Raw genomic sequence first — 11,371 nt, 5'->3', positions numbered from 1 at the left:
GGGATGGTGAGCTCTGTGCACAGAGCAGGGAGACAAAACAATTCCTGCTCCAGCTGGGCACCAAGGACAAATGATCCAAATCTCAGCCCAAGAGCACAAACACCGTGGGCTGGAGAGAGAAAAACAAGCAGGGTGGGACTGCCTGGGCTAAAGCTGGAATGGGACAATGAACTGCAAGGTGCAAATGGAGCAGAACTGATCCCAGGGAGAGACCCCGGGAGCGGTCGTGCATTTTGGGGCCATTTTGGTTCATCTTGGGTTCATTTTGGGACCATTTGGGTTCATCTTGGGTTCATTTTGGGACCATTTTGGTTCATCTCGGGTTCCTTTTGGGACCATTTTGGGTTCATCTTGGGTTCATTTTGTGACCATTTTGGTTTGTCTTGGGTGCAGCCCTGGCTGGGCTCTTGTGCTGCCCAAGGTGCATCCATTGAGGAGATCCTTTTAATAAATCCCTGCTTTATTCTTTAGCTCAGCCTTCCCAAGGCACCCCAGGAGCCACCCAACCCCTCCCCACATGTGTCCCACAGGGCACCCCACATCCCCCCGGAGCTGGGCTGCCCAGCACAGCCAGCCCTGCTGGCAGAGCCCAGCTCCTGGGGTTACAGGGTGGGGAGGGAAGATGCTGGGGCTGCCTGCAGCTATTCCCTTCCCCGTGGTTGTGTTTGAAGCGCTTCCCTATCGCCCTTTTTGTGAAAGCCTTGGCTTCCCCCCCATAGCCTCAACAGATGAAATCAAAGGGAAGTAGCTCTGCTTGGTGTAACCTGTTTTGATGGAGGAGATAACCGGGGAACAAGTGTCTGACACAAACAAACAGACAGACAGGGGCAAGTCCCACCTCAGCGTTCTGTTGCATCAGATATCAGCGCTTAGATAAACCACAAGAAGGGGGAGATCTCTGCCCTGGGGCTGCAGGACCAGGGGCGACACTCGGCACTGCCAAGCCCCCACAGTTCCCATCAAAAAAATCAGCGAGGAGCTCGCTGGCACGGCTTTCATCAGTTGGAAAAGAAAAAAAAAAAAAAAAAAAAAAAAAAAAAAAACACACCCAAAGAGCTCCCAGCCAAGCAGAAAACTCGCTGCTCTTCGTTACCCCCCATGGAGGCTCAGCCCCGGTGCCAAGGCTTGGGATCAGGCAGGGAAAAGGGGGAAAAGGAGCCCAAAAGCAGAGGGGTAATCCTCTGGTTAAATGATTCAAAAATGGTTAAAAATTATTAATGATTAAAAAAATTCAGAGCTGAAGTAAAGGGACGGTTAATATTAGGGCAGTGAGAACCCTTAGAAGTTATGATTTTAAATAATAGGTTGTAAAATGGCATAATTTCATTGTAACCGGTAGATTTGGGATCAAAACCCACACATTTCTAGAAAATGTCCTTTTTTAAAAGCCTCGAAACAGCCCCGGTGCCAAGGCTTGGGATCAGGCAGGGAAAAGGGGGAAAAGGAGCCCAAAAGCAGAGTGGTAATCCTCTGGTTAAATGATTCAAAAAGGATTAAAAATTATTAACGATTAAAAAAATTCAGAGCTGAAGCTGCTCATCCTGCCCCACATCCCTGGGGTGATCAGGAAGGGAAACCAACCCTTGTGGGGGTGACTGGGCAACAACTGAAAAAATTCAGAGCTGAAGTAAAGGGACGGTTAATATTAGGGCAGTGAGAACCCTTCGAAGTTATGATTTTTAAATAATAGGTTGTAAAATGGCATAATTTCATTGTAACCGGTAGATTTGGGATCAAAACCCACACATTTCTAGAAAATGTCCTTTTTTAAAAGCCCTGAAACAGCCCCAATGCCAAGGCTTGGAATCAGGCAGGGAAAAGGGGGAAAAGGAGCCCAAAAGCAGAGGGGTAATCCTCTGGTTAAATGATTAAAAAATTATTAAAAATTATTAATGATTAAAAAAATTCCGAGCTGAAGTAAAGGGAGGATTAATATTCAGGCAGTGAGAACCTTTAGAAATTAGATATTTTTAAATAATAGTTTGCAAAATGGCAAAATTTCACTGTAACCGGTAGATTTGGGATCAAAAAACCACAAATTTCTGGAAAACATCTTTTTTTTAAGCCCTGAAATATTTTCTGTGGAATTGGTGTGGATGAAAATAAAAAATAAAAAAAAAAAAAGAAAAAAAGCACTGAGCTCTCCAAACCTCCTACGAAAGGCGAACGATTTTAAGAATTTTCTCAAAAGAGAAAACCCCCCACAATTATTTCAAACAGTTTCAAAGTAGAACAATGCCCCAAATTACCCTTTTTTTTTTTCTTTTTTCCTCTTCTAAGCCTGGAATTGGCGGGGATATGAAAGGATGAGATTATGCCTCTGCTCCTGCCACTTCCCATCAGATCTTTAGGCATCAGTTTTAGATCAAGGGCTTGGTTTGCAAAAGCATTTTGGTACTTAATTCCTTAATTTTTTCTTTTTATTTTCTTTTTTTTCCCCAAGTTTTCTTTTCTTTCTTTTTTTTTATTTTTTCCAAGTTCTTGGAGCCAGCCTGCATCTTTTGGTGATGAAAAAGCTTTGGATATCTGAACCTAGGAGGATTTCTTGGTGTAATATTATTAAGAGATCTCTCCTTTTTGGGGAGGAACGAGCTGTGTGGATTGGCTTAATTCGGTAGGAAATGGGAAATTCAATTAATGAGTCATCAGCAACCACTCCGAGCCTTTTCCCACATGAAGCAGGGAACCCAAACACAACATTATTAGTAAATATTCCTCGAACAATGCCTGCAAAGGAGCACGAAAACTTCCCGGGCAGCTCGGCACAAAGGGAGTTGTGTTGTTTATAAACAGAAAGGGCTGAGAAAACAACGCGGGGAAAGGTTGGGGGAATACCTGAGCTGACAGACTCAGAAAACATAAAAAAAATTATTAAAAGATCACTGGGATAGTCTCAGAAAAAAAATTAAAAAGTATAAAAGAATCACTGGGACAGCATCCCAAAAAAAAAAAAATAATCATCACCAGGACAGCCTCAGAAAAATATTGAAAATCCAAAAATCGCATGGATAGCCTCAGAAAAATATTGAAAATCCAAAAATCGCATGGATAGCCTCAGAAAAATATTGAAAATCAAAAAATCACCAGGATAGCCTCAGAAAAAAAAAATCATCAAAAAATCAAAAAGTCATCAGGATCATCAGGATAGCTTCAGAAAAAATCAACAAATAAAAAAAAATCATCACTGGGACAGAGGCAGAAAAAATTTTAAAAATTGAAAAAATCACTGGGACAGCCTTAGGAAAAAAAATCAAAATATCGAAAAGTCATCACTGGGACACACTCAGAAAAAAAATCAATAAATCAAAAAATCATCACCAGGACAGCCTCAGCAAAAAATCAAAAAATTAAAAAATCACTGGGACAGATGCAGGAAAAAAAATCAGAAAATCAAAAAATCACCAGGATAGTTTCAGAAAAAAATTTAAAAATCACTGGGACATACTCAGAAAAAAATCAAAAAATCATCACCTGCACAGCCTCAGGAAAAAAAAAATTAAAAATCAAAACATCATTGGAACAGCTTAAGAAAAAAATCAAAAATCATCACTGGGACAGCCTCAGAAAAAAAATTAAAAATCCAAAAATCATTGGAACAGCTTAAGAAAAAAATCAAAAATCATCACTGGGACAGCCTTAGAAAAAAAATTTAAAAATCACCGGGACAGCCTCAGTAAAAAAAGGAATTTAAACAGGTTCTTTGTGCCGCTCTTTGCAAATGAAGGAGATTTACTCGTCCTGATTTCCCTGCTTGATTTGAAGGCTCCGAGCCACCAACGCTGCCTGGAGTATTTTTTGTTATTTTCAAACAAATTGACTTCGCTGTTCTGCTTTCTTTTCTCAATTACCACTAGAAAGAGGTGCTGCAGTTCTCACTAATGGCTGTCTGGGATGCTTCAGCTGAAAAAAAACCCGAATTTTATCCAACCAAATATGCTGCCAGCTTCTGGTTTAACACTTCTGACTCCCGCTGTGTTTAATACCAGAATTAAATCCCCATTTTCCTTCATCTTGATTAATCCTGCCACCCATCAATGAGCGCCAAATATTTCAGGGGGTTCCAGTTCTTGATTTAAGGCCCTGTAAGAGCTCTCAGGGGTTTTTGGAGGTGTTTGGGGTGTTTGGGATGTGTTTTGGTGCTCGTTTATCCCAACCGCAAATTTGGGGTGATTTGAGAGCCCCGAGCAAGAGCTGGGCTGGCCAAAGGCAGTCAGAGTTCATGGATGTGAACAGAACCAGATTTGATCTCTAGATTTTGTCAAATAACCCAGTTATTTGGATTTCTAAATCAAGGGGTGGGGTTCATCCCTTTAAAACCTGGAGTCCTCTTGCTTACCCAAAATCTCTTTTTTTTTTCCCCTAAGTTATCTCAAATTTTATAAGAGGAAAATCATTCCATGCAGAGTTTTCGCCTGCTCTTCCAAATCCCCTTGGCCCAGGCTTAGGGCTCTTCATCACTCAGACAATATTTGATTCCTCTACATTTTCTCCACCAGATTTTGCTTTGAAATGTGTTGATTTCTAATCCTGCAGCACAGCTTTTAATAACCTTAATTTGCTGCACCTAGTGGGTGCTAAGATGATTTCTTAGTGTTGCTCATTTGCCTGCAAAGGGATGCGACCATGGCCCTTTGGGAAATTACAGGGCCTTGTAAATGGGATTCAAATCCCAGCGATCCAAATCTCGCTTCAGGCAGCCCCAAAGCAGAAACCTGATTTTTCGGGTGCCTGTTACACCTGGTGGTGGGCAAACCTGGCAGAAATCAGTGCTCACAGCATCGCTGGCACCTCCAAAGGATCCCCCCTGAGCCTCAGATTTCCAGACCCAAGGGATTTGGGGGCTCCATGAGGAGCTGGAGCCTGCTCAGCCTCAGGTGTGAGGTGAGAACTCAATCACGCCTCTGCGCCCGCTGCTGCTGGAACTCCCAAACTGGATTTGGTTATTCCCAAAGTCCCTCCCATTTTTCTCCACATACACACACACACACAGAGCCCAAAAAAGGCTGTATTCCCTATGGAAAAGCTCCTGGCACAACCCTGTGGGTGCAGAGCTGAGTGCACCGGGACTGTTCCAAAGCCATCGTTGCTGTGGCAGAGATGGCAGCGAATTTCCGAATTTCTGAATTCCATGTCAGACCCACTGAGGACATTGGGGAGGCACTCTGTGAGTGAATTTCAAACTCAAAACTGCTGGGGACATTGGGGAGGCACTCTGTGACCTGGGGACATTGGGGAGGGATTCTGTGAGCTGAGGACATTGTAGAGGCACCCTGTGAGCAAATTTCAACCTCAAACCCACTGGGGACATCGGGGACGCATTCTCTGAGCAAATTTCCATGTCAGACCTGCTGGGGACATTGGGGAGGCATTCTGTGACCTGGGGAGGCACCCTGTGAGTGAATTTCCACCTCAAACCCACTGAGAACATTGGGGAGACCCTCTGTGAATATATTTCCATGTCAGACCCACAGAGGACATTGGAGAGGCACTCTGTGAGTGAATTTCCACCTCAAACCCACAGAGGACATTGGGGAGGCACCCTGTGAACAAATTTCTATGTCAGACCCATTGGGGACATTGGGGAGGCACTCTCTGAGCGGGGGACATTGGGGAGGGGCTCTGTGAGCAAATTCCAAACTCAAACCTGATGGGGACATTGGGGCAGGCACTCTGTGAGCAAATTTCAAACTCAAACCCACTGAGAACATTGGGGAGGCACTCTGTGAACATATTTCCATGTCAGACCCACAGAGGACATTGGAGAGGCACTCTGTGAGTGAATTTCCACCTCAAACCCACTGGGGACATTGGGGCAGGCACTCTGTGAGTGAATTTCCACCTCAAACCCACTGGGGACATTGGGGCAGGCACTCTGTGGGTGAATTTCCACCTCAAACCCACTGGGGACATTGGGGCAGGCACTCTGTGGGTGAATTTCCATGTCAGACCCGCTGGGGACACGGGGGAGGCGCTCTGGGATTCGCCGCTGTCACACAGGAGGGATCTTGCATGGCTGATCAGGATACCAACGCAATCCTAGCCCAGAGCACATTCCTGATCAACTGCCAGGCTGCAAGAGCGGCAACAGGAGCCCAGAAAAAGCACGGCGGAGAAACTTCCAGCACCCACATTCCCCTTTTTTTGTTATTTTTCCTTTTGTTTCCCCTCCCATCGTGGCCCTGCCACCCCAGACCCTCCTTACCTGGCTCCACCTGGTCAGGCTCGTGCCGGGTGTCTGTGGAATCTGCAGCATCCCCGCTCATCTTGATCTCTGGAAAAGGAGGCACAACTGATTTTAATAACAGGTCACAGTCCCAGGCAACAGGCACATGTGGCTCCCACTAAACAGCACAAATGAATGTGTGTAATTATAATAAACCATCAGACTTTCAAATTTCTGATTCCTCAACATCCAGGCGCTGGAATATTCATCAGCTCTGAGGATGCACTTTCCCTCCTGTTGCTCTTTGCAGCCCCCCCTCACTCCTGTGCCCCCTCCCCAGTTTGCTGGGGGGATTTTGGGGTTTTCACCCTTCTCATCCCTCCTCACCCACGGGATAAAGGGGTGGATTCAGCACTGCGAGCTCCCCAGCCCTGGTCAGGCTTCCCAAACCTGCTGTGGTGCTCTGGCTGGGACAGCACCTCCCACACCTGCAGAGATGGGGATCCCTCCAGCTTTCTCCCAAACCCTTCCCTTGCCCTTCAAGATGGCTCAAACCCAACTGGTTTTTCCCATTGCCTCTGTCTGTACTTTATTTCTCTTCTTTTTGTCACTTGCAGGTGTTCACAACCCTCAAGAGCCACCCGAGATCTGCCTTGCCCCAAAGTGCTGTCCCCTGCATCTCCCCCCCATCCTCACCCAGGCCAGGAAATTTTGTCATTTACCCTTGAAGTGATGGCTGCCACCACACCCGGGGCCACTTTCTCCTTCGGGGACAGCTGCAAGAAAAGGTGGCAATGGTCAACTTCACATTAACGGAGGCCAAGGACACAGAGGTGGGAGAAGAGGGGATCTCTATTCAAATTCAGATGGACACCCCCTCAGCTTTTCCCTTTCCACGGGAATTTGTTTCCAGACTCGTCACGGGTGGGCAAAAAAAAAAAAAAAAGAGGTAAAAAAGGAGATAATTTTTTTATTATTTGAGTGATTTGCATGTGCTTCCTGCAGCCAATCCCGGCCACAGACTCTCCCCATTTGCATGGGGGAATAACAACAGCGGGGAAGCTGGGCCAGTGTTTGCTGTGGTTTTGCCGGGGTAGGGAAGGCAGGTGGAAGCCATCTACAAGCACCATGCAAACCCTTTTCCTCTTCCCCAGATCCTTTTGTTATTCCCAAACAGATGAGAGCAGCCCCGTTGGATTTTTATCCCCGTTTCCCTCTTGATGCTCCCACCAAAACAGGCAGGGCTTTGTGTGTGTGTGTGTGTGTGTGTGTGCAGGTTTTCTTCTCCCATATTCAAAGTTGCCCTCGTGTGCAAACAGCAGATAATCTGCTTTTTTGGCCAAGATTTCATAGCTTTGATCAAGTTGAAAGTCTGTAACTTTCTCCAGCAAATGAATAAAGGTAGGGGGAAAAAAAAAAATCAGGATTTTTATACCAGAGCACAGAAACTTTCACATACTTCAGAAACTTCCTTTCTTTAAATTATATTAAGGAGTGAGGGGGAAAAAAGGAGGGAGAAAAGAGTTGTGGGATTTTTCTTTTTTTTTCCCCTTTCAAATAAACCCTCTGCAATTAAGACATGAACGTTTAGTGGGGCTTCTAAGCATTTCTACTGCAGGAAGAGTAATTACCATCAGCTATAAACATCTTCTTGTCTTGTACCACTGCCAAGGGACCCTAACTTAGGCAATCTACAAAGCACAAAGTTTTGCTGGCTGCCAAAAAGTATTTAAAAAAAAAAAAAAAGAAAGGCAAGTTCTCATAAAATAGAGGAAGAAAAAAATCTAAAAGCCTGCAGAAATTTGGGTGCTTCCTTTGGTGAGAAAGCTTGAAAGCTTGTTAAAAAAAAATAAAATTAGGGAAAGCAAATATTTAATTCCCAAGAGAGAGAGAGAGCGGGAGCAGCTGAGACAGAGCTGAGGAAGGACAGGCAGAAAAGCAGAGCATGAAAAGCTCTGTCCCTCCTGCAGGAGTGACCCCCACACCCCTCTGCCATTAAAAACTGGGATGGGTGGGGAGGGAAGGAGGAATTGCTGCTGCAACTTGATTGCATATCACATGTTATCCACCAGGTAAATCCCCTCCTCCTGCAGCTGCGAGATAAGAGATGCCCTGGGATTCCCATGCATAGGAATTTTATTTTCAATGAGATTCAAAAACCCCCCTATAAATGTGCACAAGTTACTACAGTTTGAATATCTTGAATTTTATTTTCAACGAGATTCAAAAACCCCCCTATAAATGTGCACAAGGAAAAAGAAGATAAAAAAGGAAAAAATAAGCAGGAAGAAAAGGAAAACTCTGCCTGTTGATCTGAGAGGTTTAAGGTTTAGGACAGATTTTGTATTCTGTGTCTGTATTTAGGATTTTTGTAATCTGTGTCCATAGGGATTCAGATTTGGTATCCCTGTGGGTGACAGGGCAGCCCCAGCACCCTCCAAGGGATCCTTGGGAACAAGGAGCTGACACACAGAGCAATTGTTTTCTAATCTAATTGCAACCAACACCTTTTTATGGACACCCAAACCCCTTCCATACAACCAGAGCAATTCAAACCCAGCTTTGACCCCTGCTCCATCCCAAAAAACACCTTCAGACAGGGCAGCCTGGCAGTCCAGCTCCTTCCACACAGCTTTGCCAGCTTAGCAATGCACACAGGATAATCAGGCTTGGAAAAAATGAATAAATAAAAAAATAAATAAATAAAACCTCTCTGGGAAAAATAACCCAGCTTAGGACAGCCTAACTGTAAACCACAGCCCTATTAGGAGCCGCCAGTGTGGCCTGGGCCATATTAAAAATGTGCTGCTCTGCCCCAGCTCCCAAAGAGAGCAGGGGCAGGCGGGGTGGTTGAGCGAGCCCAGAGGAGCTCTGCCCGTGCAGACGCTTCTCCAGGACATATCTGCATCTCTATTTGTGCTGAAACAAACGCTGTCAGCAAATGAAGCCTTTCCCAAGCTGCCCGTGGCTGCTGGGCGAGCCAGCCCGATGGCTGGAAAAGGGGAATCTGCTCCTGGATGAGGGGGAGCTGGGCTTGCCTGGGAGCATCACCCCGAGGTTTTAGGTGCCTGAGCCCCTCTGGAGGCTGCAGGGAGGTGAAATATCCAAAATTTCCAAATATCCAGAGAGGTGAAATATCCAAAATTGCCAAAAATCCAGGGAGGTGAAATATCCAAAATGCCCCGGGAGGGGGTGGTGGCAGCCAGCAGGGAAGTGTCTCAGCAGAGAGGAGGGTGTGAGGGGCATGGCAGTCCTCCTCGGGGGCTGAGTCTTCTCCTAAAATCATTAAAGTTGGAAAAAACCCCTCCAAGATAAAAACTGGGGTTAAAGCTGAGCTCAGCTCTGCGTAAAGGTTACAGAGCTGCTCGGGGACCCCAAAACTGAACTGACTTTGTGGAGGGGTGAAAACAAAAACCCCTCCCATTGTGCTGGGCTCCAAAGGAGTCCTGAAAGTTCCAGCCTTTGTGCCAGAACAGGGGGAATGATCAGGGCAGTGGGAGCACAGCCCCAGCTCCAAACCCAGCTTGGGGGCGATGCCACCAACCCTGACAGAGGGCACAGGATCCAGCTGGGGAATGTCCCTGTGAGGAAAGAGTCACCCATGAGCCTGGGGAATGGCTGGGGGCTGCATGGGTGGGTGGGTCGTTTTTAACCTTTCCTTTTTGCCCCTCCTCAACGAGTGTGGAAACAGTTAAAATTCCCATGGGAAGGGAAAAGCTGAGGGGGCGTCCATCTGAATTGGATGGGTGGATGGATGGGTGGGTGGGTGGATGGATGGATGGATGGATGGATGGATGGATGGATGGATGGATGGATGGATGTTTTTCCCCCCCCCCCAACGAGTCTGGAAACAGTTAAAATTCCCTGGAAAGGGGAAAAGCTGAGAGGGTGTCCATCTGAATTTGAGGGGTGGGTGGGTGGTGTTTTACCTTTTGTTTTTGCTCCCCCCCAACGAGTCTGGAAACAGTTAAAATTCCCATGGAAAGAGAAAAGCTGAGGAGGTGTCCATCTGAATTTGATGGGTGGATGGGTAGATGGATGGGTGGATGGATGGGTTGGAGCCTGCAGGGGTCACATCCCCAAGAGACACCAACCCCAGCACACCCAGAGCAGGTGCTCCGAACAACCAGGCTCACACCCTGAGCCAAGACCCTCCCTGGCAGCCTCTCCTCATGGCCAGGGCTCCCCAGGCTGCCCACAGAGGCACCCCAGAGCCCTGCAGAGGTTGGGGCTGTGGAGCAGAGGCTTTGGCCACCTCTGTCCCAGCGCTGAGCCTGGCTGAGGTGCTGCCATTGCTGCACCTGCCCTGCAGGCCTGTCTGAGAGCCCAGGGCTTGTGGAGGGGCTGCAGATCCCCCAGGTGTGCCCTGAGGAGCAGGACTCCCACAGGGGCACCCCAGGGATGGATGCATCCTCCTTTCCAGCAGAGTTTTGTGCTGCACAAAGCCCAGGACAAAAGTCACTAACGTGGGTCCTGTACCCCCAAATTGTCACTGCCTGCCCAGGCAGGACGGGGCTCCCTCGGGGTCTGGCTGCTCAGATCCAGCATCACCCCCAGCTCTGTGCCCAGGGATGGAGCTCTGGCAGGGCGAGCCGGGGCTCAGCACAGCTCCGGGGCATCGGGCAGGGATTGCTCCGGTTCCCAGCTCGCTGCAGGGCAGGGGCTGCTCAGGGGGGATGTGAGAAGCTCATCCCTCTGGAAGCAGCCCCAGAGTCTCGCTGCTCATTCATTCCTGACTCAACCCAGCCTCCCTCAGCTCCCTCCTCATTCATTTCTCCCTCCTTCTCCCTCTTTGTCACGAACTTTTCTCCTTTCTCTCTCTCGCTCCCTCCAGCCTTGCCGCATCCCTCCGCGGGTTTATCCCTTCTCCCTCCTCCCAGCCCTGTCCCAATGACAGGACGCACAGGTCAGGCACTAAATTCTCATTTTCCAGGCACTCAAGAGCCCTCTGCGCTGCTCCCCGGCCCCGCCGGGGCTGCTCCCACGTTGTGGGCATGGCTTGGCAGCCCCCTAAACAGATCCGGGCAGCATCCATCCCCCGGCAGGAATGTGGGCACCTCACCAGCGGGGAGAAAAGAGGAGGGAGAAGAGCGAGGAAAGGTCACGGCAATGGGATCAGCCCCGTTTCCTGCCCGAGCCCACGGCCCCGGCTGCTCCGCGCTGCGCTCCGTGCCCTTTACCTGCGTGCACGGACTCCAGGTTCACCAT

The 11,371-nt window shown here is 47.8% G+C and overlaps 1 protein-coding gene across 1 annotated transcript in view; it reads right to left on the bottom strand.

Annotated features, from left to right (window-relative positions):
* POU2F3 (POU class 2 homeobox 3) overlaps nt 1–11,371 on the bottom strand; it is a 49,200-nt gene that overhangs the window by 37,614 nt on the left and 215 nt on the right. The window contains 2 exon segments of the mRNA XM_014310822.2: nt 6,203–6,271; nt 6,886–6,939. Of these exon segments, the coding sequence (XP_014166297.1) occupies nt 6,203–6,271; nt 6,886–6,939 (123 nt within the window).

Source organism: Geospiza fortis, unplaced genomic scaffold (assembly GCF_000277835.1).
Source record: "Geospiza fortis unplaced genomic scaffold, GeoFor_1.0 scaffold110, whole genome shotgun sequence".
NCBI classification, from domain to species: domain Eukaryota; kingdom Metazoa; phylum Chordata; class Aves; order Passeriformes; family Thraupidae; genus Geospiza; species Geospiza fortis.
This window is presented reverse-complemented; position numbering and strand designations above follow the sequence as displayed.